The sequence below is a fragment of the Pollachius pollachius genome, assembly GCF_949987615.1.
Source record: "Pollachius pollachius genome assembly, chromosome: 1".
Classification (NCBI taxonomy): domain Eukaryota; kingdom Metazoa; phylum Chordata; class Actinopteri; order Gadiformes; family Gadidae; genus Pollachius; species Pollachius pollachius.
Window position 1 is genome coordinate 44,410,580 of NC_136934.1, and position 18,927 is coordinate 44,429,506.

The following is an 18,927-nucleotide window of genomic DNA, read 5'->3' on the forward strand; positions in this document are numbered from 1 at the left end:
CAGGACCCACACACACATCTCACTGTGAGCTCAGCAGCGTGTGTATTTTGAGCTCAGGAATGACAATCTCACATTTGTATAATCACTTTTTTATAGTCATATCTATGCTGCTAGAATAAAGTAGCAAGGCTGTTATAGGTATTGGATGGGGGTTAGTGTTTATTTTTATTTTTTTTGTGGTGGGTGGACCGGATGGAGGGGAAGCCGATAGAGGGGGCTCCTCTGGAGCGGCTTGTTCTTCCATAATGTGCTTCCCATTCCAGCCCAACAGGTGGCGGAGTGAGCTCCTTTTCATCGCTACAGCCATGAGGTTTAAAGAAGAAGCCGTGAACGGGGCGTAACTTTTGCCTTACATATCGATGGGCGTAACCTGATTGTTAATGATTGGATTGGTGATCGTGGATCACTGTACTGTACAGTGGCAGGTGTTAGTAACATGACATTGGCTGTGTTCTAGTCATCCCTGCATCGGCTCTTCTTTAACATCGACCCCCTCTAGTGAGTAAGGATTTGCTGCAACAAATCGTTGAAGTCTCATTGAACATTGGCGCTTGTGATGAACCTATCACTCACACAACTTCGGGGACCAGGTTGGTAGTTTACTCAAATACACATTTCATTTTACCTACCTAGTTTAAAATCGACATGCCTACAATCATTTTTTAAAACACATCGAAGTATAGTCAGTGTAAACTCCTCCTCACTTGACAGGCAGACTAGCACTGACAACATCCTTGTGAATCCTTTTGATACGTGATCCATGTTGTTTCTCCCTGTGTGAGTATTCCTATCGGTCTGAAAGCTCGTATCGGGTAGTTTCTATTACTAAGGATGTTTTCGATAAGGTATAATCCAAAGAGTTCAGGTTAGGTCTTGGGATAAGGACATGGTGTGGCTAAAGTCAGGACCTGGGGAAGTGAACCCATGAACTGTGGGAGAAGTCTACATAATTGACGTCATAATCATATCAAATGGTTATCACACTACATACTACTACATACATTACTTTAATTGTTTGCTATGCTCTTAACCAAGGTGAGCTATATTGATATGGTACTGTGTGTGTGTGTGTGTGTGTGTGTGTATGCAGTAGGTAACAACATCATAGTTTGTGCTTGTATCCACCTATCAGACTTCTAGACACTTGTTTTGGGGGGGGAGGTGGCCAGAAGAGAATAAATGATTTCGGAGAGGCAGCTTCAAAAGCATTGTAATGAAGCACCTCAACATCACTGATTTTGAGGGATATACACAATTCCTGGCTTTCAACAACATAAGAAGAGGACATGCATGAGCATTTCTCTATTCCAATATGGTCTTTCTACACACACAAATGTGACCCACCCATTTACACAATCAGATTAGTGCACAGCCACTCCCAACACACTGTTTTTGTATTCCGTTTCTTTTCGTATTCCAGTTTCATGGTCGCCCTGCTGATATCATACTTGTTTATAGCCTACTAACTTAACTGCTGTAACATTTATGCAAACTTTAAAAATACGTTTTAATCTTAACTAAGTGAATTTAAGTCAAGAAATTACAGTAATATCTTCCTTTTATTCAAGGATACAAAATTTGATGAAATAAAGACAGGTTTGTACGTGAAATAATCAAAAGTTTGTGTATTCATTGCTTGTGTGTGTGAATCTTCGCCTGTTTTTTTCTCTAGAGAGTAGATGAAGACTGTGGCAGTATTAGGGGGGGGCATTGGTGGCCTGGCAACAGCCTACTATCTTTCCAAGAGTCCCCAAGTTGCCAAGGTAACAAACTCCTGCCCTTCAAAGACTTTCATACAATTTGATTTACACTTTTATTCTTCCATCACTACTAATATTAACTATCTACCAGTAACAGCTCACTAACTCTACAGATAACTATTTACTAACAAGTACAGTGAGTGCAACAGACATCGGACCATATACAAAACATGGTGATGTGCAAGGGGTATAATTTCATCCCTTTCTCAATATTTTTCTAGAACTATAATGCATTTTATGTAAATGGTGTCACCAAGTCACGAGTCTTTGTTTGCAGACTACCTCTGTCTCACCCTCTCTCTCTCTCTCTCTGGTCCTGAAGGTCATTCTCTTGGAGTCAAGCGGTCGTTATGGGGGCTGGCTGTGGTCCACCCAGCGGCCGGACGGGGCCGTGTTTGAACATGGGCCCCGAGGCATACGGCCGGCGGGAGCAGTTGGATTGAACACACTCAACCTGGTAGGCACGGCGACCGGGTGCTGGTCACTCGAAGTTGTGATTCATCTTCAGTCGACTCGCTGCGTCAGTAACCCAATAATTATCATTATCAGAGTTCTCACTTTTTGATCAGGGATTTGCTTTGATTTTAAACGTTAAGCATTCTTTGCAAAGAAACCCTTAAGAAATATGAAAACCAGTCTGCCTATACATTCAACGTTACAAAATAAATCTCTCAGGAAATGATATGACTATTCTATTCAGTGGAGGGGCTGAAGTCTCAGTGGGACACTGTTTTAAGTATCGATGCGTATTCCTCATGCAGTGTTTGACAGAAACACATTTGGCCAATAAGTTGTAGTGGTTGTCTTGGTGTGCTATTGGTGTCCACATGTTCTCAAGGCTTTATAGAAGAAGGTCTATCCCTACGTCAAAGGTGAGGTCCAGCACCATTGTCTTCAATAGGCAAGAAGATACCAGATCATTACCGCATTCTGAGGGTTGAATGATCCGGTTGTGCTGGGTTGATTTGTTCAACACTCCCCAATTGAACCCCTTAAATCCACAAGCTCATTGTTTTGCAAGTTGAACCCACCAAGAATACGACCACTCTGAGGTCTGTCTGCAGTGCACACAGGATGTGGGGTTTGGGCTATCGCGTTGAGGTGCACTGTAGAACACCTGGGTGGAGGACAGGTGTTCACCTGGGTGTGTTTCCCCGTCCAGGTGCAGGACATCGGCCTGGAGAAGGAAATCCTCCCCGTCCCCTACAGTCACAACGCCTCCAAGAACAGATACCTCTATGTGAATGAGAAACTACACAAGATGCCCTCAGGATTATGGTACAACTCTTACATTTGTCAGTGTCAAGCTCCTCATTTAACCCTTAAATGATCATTTTGGGGACTAAATTGTTCTCAGATGTGTTAACACGTTGGATAACATAATTCACATTCCATTTACTTATCTTTTACATGCGCACTACACCTAGATGCAAAATACGGTGATCTTGCTTCAGCAACATGTTTTGTTGGCTTTTACCCCTTTCACTCCTTTTCTCTCTTTCTCCCTCTTCTGTCCCTTCCTTTTACAGGGGAGCTCTCCAGACAGTCTCCCCCTTCTCTCGGCCGATCATCCACAGCATCGCTAAGGAGATCCTGGTGAAGAAGGGCAAGGAGGACGATGAGTCCATCCACTCGTTTGTATCTAGGAGGCTAGGAAAGGAGGTGAGGAGAAGGACACGAAAGAGCCGAGTGACCTACTGAGGAAGTTTAGTACAAAATTACAAAGTACCTGCTTAACACTGTGTGTCTGTGTGTGTGTGTCTGTGTGTGTGTGTGTGTCTGTGTCTGTGTGTGTGTGTGTCTGTGTGTGTCTGTGTCTTTGTGTGTGTGGTCAGCTGGCGGACATAGCCATAGACAGCCTGTGTCGCGGCGTGTTTGCGGGGGACTGCAGGCGGCTGAGTGTGCGGTCGTGTTTCCCCCCGCTGTACCGGGCGGAGCAGCACAGGGGCTCCATCGTGCTGGGGATGCTGCTGGGCCCAGGTGGGTCTCCCCGCTGGCCGATGATAAATACAGAGCACGTGTTTTACCTTTGAACACGTGTCACCTGCCTGTAGCAATAGCCCGGGGGGGGGCGTTTCTCCAGTAGTAACTAAAAGCTGACTTTGGACCTCGGTAATGGGTATGTAATTAACTCTCAATACAACGTTGGGTATTCCAATACTCCAATACTAACCCTAGACTGTTGTTGTTGTTGTTGTTGAAGGCCAGGATCAGGCGGTCCTTCCTGGTGCTCTGGCCAAGAGGTCCCAGGAGGAGTCCTGGGCCCAGTGGTCCCTGCTCAGGGGCATGGGCAGCCTCCCAGAGGGGCTCGCTGATTGGCTGCTACAAAGTGGAAAAGCCCAACTCTGCAGCGGTGCTGCGGTTAAAGGGATGCACCTCTCCTCTTCAGGCTGGGAGGTGAGAGACTGAGAATGAAGCCACCGAACAGATTTACTGAGGCAACCCGTTCACACCTCATAACCAACTTCCACCTTGCTGAGTGGAAACAGGGCTGTGGTTGTGGTTGTGATTGTCTGGTGGTCATGTGATTCAGATCCAGATGGAGGACAGGACCATATCTGCTGACCACGTCATCTCTGCCTTGCCAGCGGACGGTAAACATGGACATTTATTGAATGTAATGATTACATACATACATAGGGACTTATCAGACTATTCCCTGCTCAGATTCAGAGGTCTAAAGAGTCTACCTGATCTACTAAGCTTGCCAAAACAACGTCAAGTGCAGTCGGAATGATGCTCGGAATACTCCAAATATGAATACACTTGTATATCATTTTCAGCTTCTTCCTCCTCCTTTTAAGACATTTGATGAGCAATGTCCTTGATATATCGCTCTATTCGGGTCTACTCCTTAGCCCTGGCCTCAGCCCTGCCTCCAACTCTGGAGCCGCTCAGCAAACAGGCCCAGGAGATCTCATACGTCACTGTCGCTGTTGTGAACCTGGAGTACCAGGGCTCTATCCTTCCTGTGGAGGTAAAGACCTGAAGCTGGACTGGACAACATTAAAAACCTGGTGGCTGTGTGTGTGTGACTGTGTGTGTCTGTGTCTGTCTGTATAAATGACATACACCGAGCCTTCTGCCAATTCCAGGGGTTTGGTCACCTGATTCCATCCACGGAGAATAAAGGCGTATTAGGAGTGGTTTACGACTCTGTGCCTTTCCCTCAACATAACAGCCCCGAAGGAGTCACCACTAGATTAACGGTAGACACATTTGATTTTAATTTAACAATTGACAAATACAAAGCGATCAGATGTTTTGCTACAGAAATTAAAACTGTGCTCTGGGTGTCCGTGGTTCTATGTATGCCAGGTGATGATGGGCGGAGCCTGGTTCCAGGAAGTGTTTGGATCACCTGACACTGTGTCCGAGGAGAGTCTCTTGGCAGTGGCGACCCAGGCGGTCCGTGTGCACCTGGGGGTGGGGTTCCCCCCCAGCTGGAGCAAGGTGGCCCTGCAGAAGGTAACTGTGGGGTGGGAGTGTGCACCTACAATTTCCTAGTTCCACCTGAACATCTTGTCAAAGTACTTTAGAATTAATGGTCAATACTAATAACCAGGTTAAAAGGTGGATGCAGAAAGGTCACTCGTTAAATTGTGATATGACTGGGTTTTATGTCAGGTTGCATTTGTAGAAGTATTTAATAGTTACGTTTTTTCTTTATGGTTAAGTGTGACATACCAAGAAAATGACCGAATTGTAAATATTATGCAATGTGCACTTAGAAATATACCTGTATATATATTGTTTATTTGACATGAGCGTAAAGATGGAACAGATCCAAAGAACAAGAAAAACTTGTTTTATATTTTATTTCCTACTAGTACTAATGTCAAGTTTTCCTTTTCTTACCAGAACTGCATTCCTCAGTATTACCTTGGGCACTGGAAACGTGTTGGTGAGTTTGTTTTAACAATACACCCACTTAGTCTTCACACAAAGAGGAAATAGTTTGAGGTTTGATAAGATATCAAGGAGTGCCTAAGTGGACCGTGTGTTTTTGTGTGTCTCTGCAGAGAGTATGCGTCGGTATATGGCAGAGAAGAACCTTCCTCTGTCTCTCGTGGGCTCCTCCTACGACGGGGTCTCTGTTAATGATGTCATCAACAGTGGACGCGTTGCCGTGGAACAGCTTCTGGGACCCACACCTTGACCTGAATAATAATTTGGAGAGTTGTATATTTTCAGTTCATTCAGATTTCTTTGTATTTTGGTTTGGAAAAAAATTCTTTATCTTTGCAGTGTAATCGTATGTGAAATATTGGCAATAAAGATGACAAAACACATTTCATATTATTAAACACTAGATATGCAAACCATGCTCATTGATAAATACTGTGTTAAAAAATATTTAGATCAATGTCTAGGACAATCTATGCCCTGCAATGGCTCAGCTGTCATTTTAATAACATTTTTCGCTACTTACGTAATTGGCTTAAAGCATTGAAGGTTGTTAAGGGCTTGTCGCCTCGGAGATATAGGCTGTGTTCAGTTTGTCTCACTTGTACCCTAAATAGTGTACTATTTAATGTTCACTATAGGGAAAAGGGAAGATGTATAGAATTCGGACACTATTTATTCTCTCTAAATCTGACATTTATTGGTTGCATCATTTATCAACCGTGCTTAGAAAAGGATCTAAATTCTCTCTTACGAATGAAATTTAGGATGTGCTTTAGTGCAAAAAAATCAGTTCTTATCAAACGTGAATAAGGCAATCGTACGCACATCAGTAAGTAATGACTCTTGATAAATCCCACCTGTTCGTACCATGCGCGTTCACGCTCAGACCGTTTGCATTCAGAAAGGCCTCCAATTAACCATATATGGTCACAGGCAAGGGAAGTCTATGGCCCCTGCTGGAGCTGCTCCCGCAATCTGACCCCGGATAAATGGTTTGAAGATGAGGTTGAGGTCACAACGCATCCCTTTATCAACCATGTGAATGTGTTTTCCCCCTCACCACTCTAATGGTAAAGAGAGCGAAGAAAATAAACTTCTCCAACACTAAAATGGAAACACTCATTAACGAGGCTGAATTCAACCAAAAGTTACTTTTTGGCTAACTTAGTGCAGGAGGCATTACAAATAAAAGAAAGCTTGCTGCATGGGAAAAAGTGACTGATGCAGTTAATTCAGTTGGGTCGGGAGTCACAGAGACGTCAGTAAGATCAGCGCGATCTTTGAAAACGCGCTACCGGCGAAGAGCAGTTTACCAGGTCTTATAATAACACAAGATAAGCCATTGCACCACATTAAAACCTTTTTTCATAGCACTCTTATCGGGTTTGACACTAATTCGTCTATTTACAATTAGACAAAGGGGTCATTTGTTTTCTAATTAAAGGAAACACGGGACATATGTGGATGTTGATTGCTTCATGCATACGTCGACTCTCAAACGCTTTGCCTTTTCCTTTTAATATCGCTATTCTACCCCTATATTTGGTCCGTACGCATGGTCAGAGCTGTTCTTATATTCACACACATTCCTAAGTATAAGTACATTTTTGGCAAATTCCCTTCCTTGCGTGGCAATGTTCGTACGCACTCCTTACGCACAAATCTAGGCGTAAGTACGGTTGATAAATGAGGCCCAAGGTTCATCTGGAGTCCCCTGCTCAATGATTATTTGATGATTCATGGTAAAAGAAATAATATAAAAAATATATATATTTTACAGGGTAACGGTGGTTGGTGTGATCATAACAATCGATGAAAGGAAAGGCAAACTTTATTACTGAGCCAGCATATCTTTTATTAATTAGAGAACATTTACAGTGTCCCCATGTTTTGGAACTGCTGTAGGACCTCAGAACATCACAAACCTATGCAAACATTTAATACTTGACAGAAAGTTTACTTGAACTCTAATGTCTAAATCACTGCATAGGTATGGGAAATTATTTGAGACACAATGCACGCATGCATACATACTGCACACAGAATGTAAACAGGAGTGTACCATCCAGTCTCAAAATTGGATCTCAGGCAAATGTTTGAGTAGTTGCAATTTTACAAAGGGTTAAAGACCAGTGGCAGTGTGTGTGTATTGAGGTCCATTTGCTTTGTGCCTCATGTCTTTGAATCTCTCGGACACCAAACATATTAGGTATAAGAAAGGGAATCGGACATAAAAACTCTTGGAAGTCAAAACTTCCAAGTATGAATAAGACACATGTAAACATCTTCCTAAGGCTAGAATGTCTGCACGATGCAATTGCAAACATTAAGAGTTTTAACCATTTTCCTAGCTCATCATGTATGACAAAACCAGCTGTAACTGCATTTGAACAGCATCGTCGTTCTAGCTCAGAACTCGTGTGAGGTCACACTTGCACTGTTCATAGAAAGGCAAACACGATTTGTTTGTGCTGTGCATGAAATGGAATGCAAGTTTTAGGCCTAACAAAACCCTTTTCATTAAATATGGTCTTTAATGAATTTGGTCTTAAACAATGGATGGGCCGTAGAAAAGTGGTCATGCAGACAGCGAATTGCATAGTGCTTTATGGCTACAAATCTAAGCCAAGACCCTCAATAATAGAGGTATAGTGTAGGACATGTATACAGAGGGATTACCATTGGTTCCATTTAGACAGATTACTAGGAGTGTCAGGACTCCTAAATTGTGTGCTTTCACTAAAGAGCAACTACAAAACAAGAACATCTTTTGGTTTGCCCTCATCTAAAAATTTAAGACTACAACAATGTATTTAAAAATAAACGGGTACCGATGCTTCTTCACAGGAAAAATAAAGTATTGGTTTGTTTGAATCCTATTAGTATATATTAAAACACACCGCAAATTATATATTTTTTCAGTCTAACACCTAAAGAAAAATCTCTTCTATCACATCTAATCTATGATGGCATGGACAGCTTTGCACCGTTATCGCCCAGTGCTTCAAATAACACTTTGTGTTCGTGTTTGTTTTGACCCTGAGTCCAATTGATTTGATTTGCTTTGCTTTAAGTTGGCCTGGCTGGCATCAACTGTGTGGTTTGACTTGTGGGACAAGACCGTGTTATGGGGCCAAGTGGGGGTCGGAGTTGGACCAATGTATTAAGAGACTTTTCTTTCACGGCTCAATCAAAATCAACCCGTGTAATACTTCTAGGTCACAACTCATCCGTTAAGTAACACTTGTATAAATGCTATAGTCTTGGCTTCAAGACGGCAGAACACACACATCTGTAGTACTCTAGATTAGATTGCCGTCACACAAGCCACATCTGCACACACACACAGCCTGTCTGACCAACATGTATCCATTTAAATAAAAAAAAAAGCGTGCCAGATGTTGAAGTTAGCACTAAAGGACCATACTGGCTGGGTGATTAAACCACTGCCTCTGCCTGACTCACTCAAACATTTGATACTGATATCATTTGTCAAGATAACTGTTGTAGCATGCAAAAGCCCTCGCCACGAATGTAAACAATAGCAGTAGCACTTTGGTAGCAGTAGCTCAAAACGGTAGCAGTAGCACAGAAGTGTTACTTCCAACATTTTGGTTGATTACGCTATCTTCTACTTCCTCCTTAGAGTGAGCTAAAACAAGTGTTACACAAGTCAAGTAAGGATAGACTCATTCTGTTTGAGTGAGTGTATTAACAAGGCTGCTACCGGTTGGAGCTACTGCTACTGCCAACGCTTACATTTATGGCGGTGGGGAACGCACACTCACGGTTCCTCAGAATCATTACTAACATATGTTTTAGTACTGCCATGAGAGACGGTTACAGGTGTCTTAATCACCTGAAGCAGCATGACCCCGGAAAAACCTAAATAAATTAATATGTAGTAAAAAAATACAAATAAGTTAATGACCGAGTTAATATTTGACCATGAATCAAATATCGAGGCCTCGTTGCAAATTAAAAAGGAAAAAGTATATACAAGAATGTAGTTTACATTTACAAAGCTCTTAACCAGAGAGCTGACGATTTCTTTCTCCATGAATGAGTTGGTTTGTGACAACATCCAAATCATGTGACTATTATAAAAATGTATGTTTTCTAGTAATATGGGACTAAAATGTTGTACCTTTTGTTAAGACACAATTCCTGTTGGATGTGATGGCAGTTCAGAAGCGGCAGTCATGTCTGATCACTAAAGCAAAGTGGATCAATCTTAGTTTTAAATGCACCAGGACTGTTTCGGGGGGAAAGTTGATTACTTCCAAAGGCCAGGGCTGACTTGTATTGCCCTGAGAGGTGATGGGACAGGGCTGTGCTATGATAGATCTGGACTGCTCGGTTGTGTCCTTTAGGGCGTGAGCCAGTAGGAGTGCTACAAGGGGGGCCCGGAGGGGTCGACCCAACAGCCCTAGCAGTAGGACCGTGTCTGGCTCCACTTGGCCCCCGGCACCCCGTTCTGACCCACCACCCCTCTCAGAGCGGAGGCCTCCGGGACCGACTCCCCCGGGGGAGAGCCCTGAGCCTGGGGGGGCGGGCGCGGCCCCGCGGTGGCCTGGTGCATGTTCTGGGCCAGGTAGCCAATAGGATCGCCGCTGGGGAGGCCGTAGAGCGCCGGGGGCGGGTAGGCGTGGGAGGAGCTCCGGGGCGGGTAGAGCGGGTTGTGGCAGCTGCGCGTCCGTGGGTTGAGACGGGACGGCGGATCGGGGGCCCGCTGGAACCGTAACAAGGGGTCCTGGGGGGGGTGGATGTCGTAGGACTGGCGGTGGTACTGGCCCCCCCCCGAGGAGGCGCGGCGCGAGGCCCCCGCCTGCTGGAAGGAGGAGCAGCTGAACAGGGCGGCGGCGTAGGGCGGCGGCGGGGGGAAGGGGTCGGAGCCCTGGTGCTGGTGGCTCCTGAAGTGCGTCTGACGGCGGAAGGAAGGGGCGGGGCGGCTCGGGCTGTCGCTGTCCGCCTCGTTGCCGTCCTCCTCCGCCATCTTGGCCATGAGCAGCTCGGCGAGGTTCTGCCCCGAGAGCGGCTCGGGGTCCCGGCACGCCGCCGCCTCCGGCTCCTCGTCCTCGGACCAGGAGCGCTTGGCCGCCGCGCACGCCCCCGGGTCGGGGTCGTCCCCGGCCCGCCCGCCGGACGCCCGCTCTGGCCTGGCTCGGGGAGCGGCGGGCGCGGCCCCCGGGGGGGACGGCAGGGAGCTGGGGGAGGAGTGGCTCTCCCCGGGCGAGGTGAGCGGGGAGCGCTCCCGGGGGGTGTCCAGGTCGGTGGTGGCCCAGCCGCGGCTCACGGGCAGCGCCACAGAGGAGGAGGCCGCCGCCGCCGCCGGGGGCGGGAGCGCGGCCGGCGACAGGCTGAAGGGGTAGTTGACGTAGACGGGCTGCCGGGGCTCCGCCGGCGGTCTGTAGGGCCGCTGGGGGCCGTGGCGTCGGGCGGGGGCCGCCGGCCTCTTGGCGCGGTGCGCGGCGGCGGCGGCGGCGGCGGCCGGCGGGGGCGGGCGCGCGTCCTCGGGCTGGTCGCGGTAACACACGCGGCCGTTCTCGAAGTAGGGGTGCAGCGGCGCGGGCTGCGGGTGGGGGTGGTTGGAGGCGTGCAGGGAGGCGGCGGCGTGGCGCCCCTTACGCGGCGAGGAGAACGTGCGGGAGGCGGCGAGGGGGAGGGCGCTGAAGCAGGAGGCCGGGATGGGGTGCACCTCGCTGCCGGCCGGCGGCCTGGTGAAAAACGCTTGCTGAGGCGGGCACGGGTCGCCGTGGGAGGGCGGGAAGTGGCTCGCCTCTGGGAGGGCGTGGTGCTGGGAGGGGGCGGGGCCGTGGGAGGGGGCGGGGCCTTGGGAGGGGGCGGGGCCGTGGGAGGGGGCGGGGCCGTGGTAGGACTCGGGGGAGGAGTGGGGCTGGAGGCGGGGCGCGGGGAAAAGGCTTCCCTCCAGGTCGGGTCGGGGGGGGCCGAAGGCGTGTCTGGAGTAACTGGGCGGTCGGAAGGGGAGGGGCTGCCCCCCCTCGGGGCCGCTGACCTCATAGTACGGGTTCTGCTTGTCCCGCAGTTTCTCCGCCTTGCTGCTGGCTTGTGCAAAGTGGTGCTGGGCAGCCAGCGCCTGGGGACAAGAAAACACAAGTTTAAGTTTAAGTTTAAGAAACGGGTTGCTTCTGTGGTCTTTAGTTACTGCAGACAGATATAATGGTTCAATCAAAACTGAGAATTGTAGAAGGCTGAGCTCCAGAGGTCTACGAGGGTCTTCCCCGTCACCCACCAGTGCGGAGGGAGGCGGGCCGCCGGCTCCTAGCTGGTTGGCCGTCTGGGCGGCGTGGTACCGGGCCAGCTTGTCCGGGACCCCGCCCAGGCGCTCCGAGAACGCCCGCACCAAGGGGCTCTGGAACTCGGGCTGCCCGATCAAACACTGCACCCTGCCCGAGTCCAGGGAGCGCCGCAGGTTGGTCCTGGCGAAGGGGTGTGGCCGCTCCCTCGGGGGCCCCTCGGGGGCCACCTGGAGGGGCAGGTCGCGACCCCGTGGAAAGGGGGGCTCCCTCTTGGGGGCCACCAGGTCCGAGGGCTTGGGGGGGACCCTGGGCCGGCCCGACGGGGGGAGGTGGGCCTTGGACAGGGGGGAGCCCTCGGAGCTGGAGTGGTGCAGCTGGGGCTGGGAGGGCGGTCCGCTGGCGGGCTGCGAGGCGCTGGAGCAGAGCTGCAGCTGGGGCACTGAGTCGCTCTGCTGGGGGAGGCCGGCCCCGGCCCCGGCCCCGGCCCCGGCCCCGGCCCCGGCCCCGGCCCCGGCCCCGGCGTTGCTCACCGTCGACGGAGGGGCGGAGAGCTGGCGCCCGTAGGCGGGGGGCTGCCGGCGGTCCTTCCGCACGGGGCTTTCCCGGGAGGCCATGTCGACGCTGCTGTAGAACGGGTCGGAGCTCTGGTCGTCTTCTGAGGAGTTGACCCGGGAGAGGTCGGAGGTCACGGGGTCGGAGCCGGAGGTCGTCGAGGAGAGGGTTCCCATGTCCTGAAATCAACCAGGACATGGGTTAATTAGGACATGGAACAGAATTTAGGACATGGAACAATATAAAACCTTTTTTTTCTACGTTCATAATCCGTTCAAATTGTGGGGGCTATCATCAGTCCCAAGTAGGGAACCAAATGAAAGTATTCAGACACAGTATTCCCCGGTCACCCATTCCTACTGCTGTGAATATAGTAGTTTGTGGTTATGATCTAGGCAATGGGGCAAAATACCACACCCTTTAATACCGCAGTCCAAAATACCCCACTTCAATTCTTGGATCTGTAGCCATTTAGTACATTACACTAACCGTACTGATCAGATACATACCACGTGCTTGGGCTCAGTGGAATAGGGAGGGGGTGGTTTCCCCTCAGGGGACAGGCCTGGCTGCTGATTGGACTCTGGATCCTGCAGAACAACAACATTTAAATAATAGATTGATGGTTGTCAGTTTCTGCAGCCAAGTGTAATGGTGATTTCTCCATTGGCCATGCCAATGGAAAAACATGTCAATGTCTGTTTGATACATCGATTGTTTCTTCCTATTGACCATAAGGCCTGTAACGTTGGTCCACTTCCCCTTCTCCATAGCCAAACACCAAGTTTAACCTTGCACATACCAAAATACCCATTTTTGTGTTTTATTTTGCATGTGGCTTAGTTAGATTTAGGGTAAGGTTGGTTTATTTATTGCCAATTTACAAAGCACACGTTTACGCAATGTTGTAAACGGTTCAAATGCTTTCCGTGAAAGGTCTTGTGTTCAGAAACACGGCGTACCCCCAGAGGCTGGATCACCGGCCTCATGCAGCAGAGCACCCACCTTGTGAGGGTAGCCCAGGTGCGGCTGAGGTCTGTAACCGGTCTGAGGCGGTCTGTAGGGCAGGGAGGCCTCCTCAGCCCGGTTGGCGCTCTCCGCCAGGGCCAGGGCCATCAGGCGGGCCGGGTTCTTGGGCAGGGGGGGCTTCTGGACCGCTGGGGGGGCCCCGTTAGGACCTGGGAGGTTAGCACATGCTTTACACTACACTTACCTTGAGAAAGAAAAATAAGCATAACATTTCTAGGGCAGAAAAAACTCAAGTGTTAAATGGGACAAATTATACCCCAAGTGAGTGTGATTAGCAGTTAGACGCCGTTTTGAAAAATCTGCCTCTTGTAACAGCTAATCACACTCACACCTGGTGGTATAATACGGGACCTTTAAAATGAAGGGATAAACCATTGTGTGTGAAACATATGAAACAGTTTGTCCATTGGATCCTTAAGCAGACCAATAAACACAATGCCAGGAATGAATGAATCCCTTCCTTCCTCACCTTTAGCCATCCCCAGAGCTGTGGCCCCGAGCTTACTGTTGAGCTCTTGCTGACAGGTGTCACTCAGCTGAATGTCACACGACCTCAGCAACATGGAGATCATTTGGGGTGACTGCGGCGAATCAGAGGTGGCCAAGTGCTGTGATTCGCCAGCACGACCGCCAATCATCTCCAAGACCTGGCAGATAAGAGATGGATGAAGTGCGTCATTATGACGAGTGTACATCTATAAATACCACTATAGCTACAAAAGAGGACGGCTGCTGAAATAACGACAACCGCTTACTAGAATTCCAGTTGACGTCACACACTTGTCGTTCGAGACACCGCCCCCACCCGGCGTGCACTCACCCTGACCACGTGCACGCTCACCTTTGGCTTCCCACGTGCACACTACTTAAAACATATTTCTGGGTCCCCTTTGGGCTTGAGGGGAAACTCAAATGATCCCTGGGTGACATGACATTTACAAACGTACTTCACACCCCCTAGTGTGTTTCGATTCGGTCGCTGCAATAACACGTTCCATCAATGACACGCTTTATTAACTGTGGTTACCGGGACTATGGAGCACCTGGCGCACATTGAAGCAGTAGCCTACCTTGGCGGGGACACTGATGGCGACAGGCTGAGAGATGTCCAGCGTGGGAGCCTTGCTGGTCTTGGGGGAGAGAGCGTGAACCATCTGGGGAGCATGGAGTGAGACCGCACAGGGACAGGTGAGGCCAGATTCAACCCAAGCTGTTCCTACACCATGCCAGAGGTTACGGCTCATCACAGCATTGACAATAACAGGGGTGAGGTGGGAAAACAACACAGCCGCCTGCGTTGCACTCCAACCATACAATCCAATTCACCATCAAAAATCGATCTCCACCAGCGAATCACAAAGAGCACTATGTGTGCAGGCTGTATTTTTGTCTCTCTGTGTCTAAGACTTAAAAGGTTCCATATTATACCACCAGGTGTGAGTGCGATTAGCCGTTACAAGCCCTTTTTCAAAATCTGCCTCTTCTGACATCATAGGTGGGCGTGTCCACCTAGATGTATGACGGATAGATGAGCAACGTTGGCTACAGTCCACTGTGTAGGCTGGTAGACTGATCTATCCAGCACAGTTCTAGGTGGACACGCCCACTTGCAGGGCCGTAGCACCAAATTCTGGGCCCTGTATATAAGGATGGGCCCCCGCCGAATTGTAGAGGGGGGGGGGGGGAGAGAACTGTTGTTGAGGGAGGGGGGGGTGAACAATTGTTGACCAGGTGGGGGTGGTAGAAATTTCTAAAGACATATTTATTTATTTATTTTTATATTCCCATGGGCCCCCACAACTCTGTAACTTATACCCGCAGTCCGGCGGCCCTGCCCACTTGTGATGTCACTAGAGGCAGATTTTCCAAACGGCTTGTAGCGGCGAATCACACGCACACCTGGCGGTGTAATATGTCACCCGTAAGAGTCCGAATGGGTAAAACGATGGCCTTCTGGACCAATCACGAGGGCACAATCACCAAGACACCCCGTGTCCGCCAGGCCTCAGCACACTCACCTTCTTGGTGAAGGAGATCCTCTCGTGGGGCTGGTGGGCGTCCGCAGGTCTCCGGCCGCTCAGGTCCACCTGCACCGGGCAGCTGTTGGAGGTCTGGTGCTGGACGAACGCCTGCTGGGGCGGGGCCGTCGCCGCCAGGATCAGGCTCCTCCGGGCGATGGCTTCCGATTGGTTGAGCACAGAGTCGGGGTCTTCCGTGATTGGTCGAGGGGGCTGGCGGCCGTGGTAATAGGCGGCGTGTCTGCCAGCGGGGGGGGAGCCCCTGGTGTTGCTCAGTCCCAGGGGCCGGTCGTCCAGGAAGGTGGGGCTGAAGTCGTCCAGGTCTTCTGCCATCCAGCGGGACGTGATGCCCTGGCTCGTTATTTCAGGCATGGAGTAAATTCCCTCCTCTTCCTCATCATCCCCATCTTCCCCCTAGAAACACAGACAAACTCTCTTAGGGCTGTGCCATCAGTCACATTTTTATCAAGATTTTGATCTTTACGTCAAACAATCTCCAAAGTAATATAATTGAAATGATATTTATATATTTTTATGTCTATTTTATTCAATATATGTTTTGTAAAAGTTGCAGAACAGCTGGATACATATTTGTACATTATTTTCGATTTTAACATTTTCTATTTTTGAACATTTTTTGTATTTTTTTTAAGCCGAAATTTCAACGTTCTCAGTTACAAAGGTTGTTTTTGGAAAGAAAGGGTGAGCAGATGCATCGTGGTTTCACACTCAAAAATAATCGTTTGAACAATCGTGATCTCAATATTGACCAAAATAATCGTGATTGTCACTGGTCATCTCCCGCCTCGACTACTGCAACTCGCTCCTGGCTGGACTCCCTGCCTCTGGGATTAAACCCTTGCAGCGCATCCAGAATGCGGCAGCGCGCCTCGTGTTCAACCTACCAAAGTTCTCACATGTAACCCCCCTCTTCCGAGACCTCTACTGGCTCCCTGTAATAGCTTGCATCAGATTCAAGATGATGGTACTGGCATACAAGGCAGTCGATGGAACTGCCCCTGCCTACCTCCAAGCATTAGTAAAGCCACACACCCCAGCTCGATCCCTCCGCTCAACTACCTCAGCCGGACGTCTGGTACCGCCATCGCTAAGAGCAAGCAAAGGTCGAACAGCAAAGTCACAACTTTTCTCTGTTTTGGGACCTCAGTGGTGGAACGAGCTCCCTACCGATGTCAGGACCGCAGAGTCACTCACCAGCTTCCGCAAAAAACTCAAAACTCACCTGTTCAGAGTTCATCTCGACTCTGCATAGAAACCAATGCACAGCCACCATTGAATGTTGTACGTCCTGGCACTTGTACAAGGTACTTAATTGTGTAGCATCTACAGTAGCTGCTATCGCTGCTTTACACGGGGAATGGGTTAGCCTAGCGATTGTAATACTTGCACTTGGTTCTATGAACGTCTTTACTGTACCGACAGCGATATATTGTTTCACTTCTTATGACAAATGTACTTATTGTAACAAATGCACTTATTGTAAGTCGCTTTGGATAAAAGCGTCTGCTAAATGCCCTAAATGTAAATGTAAATGTGATTATGATGTTTTCCGTGATCGAGCAGCCCTTCTGTCTCGTAGTGTTGTTGATCATGTTTCATTCCATGTGGTCGTATTTAAGTTCTACCCAAGTATTGGTGAGGCAATCATGGACAATGGCCCTCAATCTACGAGTCCATAGCCAACTTTTGTGTACACAGTGGGTACAGTGGGTATGTGGTGCACAGTGGGCACAACAGGGTTATGTCGTACCGTTTCGCCCTGGTTTCCATGGCCATGGTCTCTGGGCAGCAGGCTGTCGTAGGAGCGGGAGGAGGACAGGCGTGCGTTGGGGTGTGGCCAGACGGACTCCATGTTGACGCTGGCGCCCATGGACAGCCCGTCGCTGCTTGGTCGGGGACGCCGCGACCGCAGGTACTGAGCGGATCCTGCAGGGGTAACACGATCAAATAGACGCATTAGAGACCTGCGCTTTCCCCCCTCAAGTGCCTGGTTCATGCCCTTCAAGAGGGTTCTCCGGTCATCCTTAAAGGGGACATATTACACCACCAGGTGTGAGTGTGATTAGCCGTTACAAAAATCGGCCTCTTCTGACATCACAAGTGGGCGTGTCCACCTAGATGTGAGCTGGATAGATCAGTCTACCAGCCTACCCAGTGGACCGTAGCAAACGTTGCTCATCTATCCGTCACACATCTAGGTGGACATGCCCACTTGTGATGTCAGAAGAGGCAGATTTTCACAACGGCTTGTAAAGGCTAATCACACTCTCACCTGGTGGTATAATATGTCCCCTTTAAATTACCTGGGCATCAGAAAAACCCTCAATACTGGCCTTTTAATGAATGAGGATTCATTAAAAGGCCACACCTGAGGAGACAGGTGTGGTCTAATTATATACTTTTACTACTTTGACCAAGTCTGTGGTTGCCATGAGTGAACCTGTGGTGGCACTCACTCACACAGATCTCGACCATATTGAAGGTTACTAGGAGCACCAACCTGAGCCGCTGTGCTGTGAGGACAGGCTGTCCTCACTCTTGGCGGACCTCAGGGTTACGCTGTCGACACGGCAACCTTGGGAACACAGACAGGGACAACGGAAAGGTACAAGGGAAGAAAATGTCAAAAACAGCCTGCTATCCACCCGCTAAAAACGGTGGTAGGGTCCCGTTTCAAAGAGGAGGAGAGCAGAGGGAAGAGCTGGGTCACATACCAAAGTGAGCCATGTTTGGCTGGAATAGGGAGCCGATTCTCATCGGTTTTCCGAAATCAAAAATAGTCTTCCAGCTTGCCGCAGTCTTCCTTCCTTTTATAACCTTCTTAGCCCTGAAGAGAGTAAGCACAACACATATATTATAGTCAACATTAGGAACATCAACTGTTCTCTCATTTAGGTCAAAACTTATTTCAATGACAAAAGGGTACACGTAATCAAGGATTTGTTTGTGACCTCTATAGAAAAAGTTTGGCACTCAGAAAGCCGATACAAAAAGGTACAGTGTTTAGTTAGTTCTGAAAGTTGTTGACCTCGGTTACCTTTTGTAGAGGTGAAAAAGATAGAGCTCACCTGGCCAGGTGAGCTCTATCTTTTTCACCTCTACAAAAAGGTAAACGAGGTCAACAACTTCCCCATTCATCCCTTCCAACGGATCAATGATACATTATTAATATCATTGGTAATACTAATCCCCACCTGTTATCCTGGATCTCCAGCACCGTGTGGTACTGCTCCTGCAGGGGGTGCAGTGGGGCGGCCTGCAGCATGAGAGGAGCCTGGGTCCGTGCCTGGGCCTCCTCTAGAGACAGGAGCCGCGCCGACACGAAGGACTTGGGCCTGGCCAGGTGCAGCTGGCCTGGGGCTGGGGGGGGGGAGCCAC

General features: G+C 49.1%; 2 protein-coding genes across 4 annotated transcripts in view; one reads left to right on the forward strand and one right to left on the reverse strand.

The window, feature by feature from the left end:
* Positions 1 to 408: 408 nt before the first annotated feature.
* ppox (protoporphyrinogen oxidase) lies at positions 409 to 6,042 on the forward strand. The gene is made up of 13 exons (XM_079748224.1): positions 409 to 590; positions 1,673 to 1,763; positions 2,083 to 2,217; positions 2,923 to 3,038; positions 3,290 to 3,422; positions 3,596 to 3,740; positions 3,964 to 4,157; positions 4,294 to 4,354; positions 4,619 to 4,737; positions 4,856 to 4,969; positions 5,079 to 5,228; positions 5,622 to 5,664; positions 5,783 to 6,042. Exons 2-13 carry the CDS (start codon positions 1,680 to 1,682, stop codon positions 5,917 to 5,919), a joined length of 1,431 nt encoding a protein of 476 aa, XP_079604350.1. The 5' UTR covers positions 409 to 590; positions 1,673 to 1,679; the 3' UTR covers positions 5,920 to 6,042.
* Positions 6,043 to 8,985: 2,943 nt separating this feature from the next.
* Positions 8,986 to 18,927, reverse strand: part of arhgap33 (Rho GTPase activating protein 33) — a 25,855-nt gene continuing 15,913 nt past the window's right edge. For all 3 annotated transcript variants that reach the window (XM_079748131.1, XM_079748132.1, XM_079748130.1), the window contains 11 exons: positions 18,744 to 18,909; positions 18,264 to 18,376; positions 18,050 to 18,124; positions 17,300 to 17,475; positions 15,529 to 15,942; positions 14,581 to 14,664; positions 13,980 to 14,157; positions 13,487 to 13,659; positions 12,991 to 13,071; positions 11,923 to 12,660; positions 8,986 to 11,766 (listed from right to left, as the gene is read on the reverse strand). In XM_079748131.1, the coding sequence (XP_079604257.1) occupies positions 10,099 to 11,766; positions 11,923 to 12,660; positions 12,991 to 13,071; positions 13,487 to 13,659; positions 13,980 to 14,157; positions 14,581 to 14,664; positions 15,529 to 15,942; positions 17,300 to 17,475; positions 18,050 to 18,124; positions 18,264 to 18,376; positions 18,744 to 18,909 (3,866 nt within the window). In that variant the 3' untranslated portion in view covers positions 8,986 to 10,098. The remainder of the gene's footprint in view (positions 11,767 to 11,922; positions 12,661 to 12,990; positions 13,072 to 13,486; positions 13,660 to 13,979; positions 14,158 to 14,580; positions 14,665 to 15,528; positions 15,943 to 17,299; positions 17,476 to 18,049; positions 18,125 to 18,263; positions 18,377 to 18,743; positions 18,910 to 18,927) is intronic.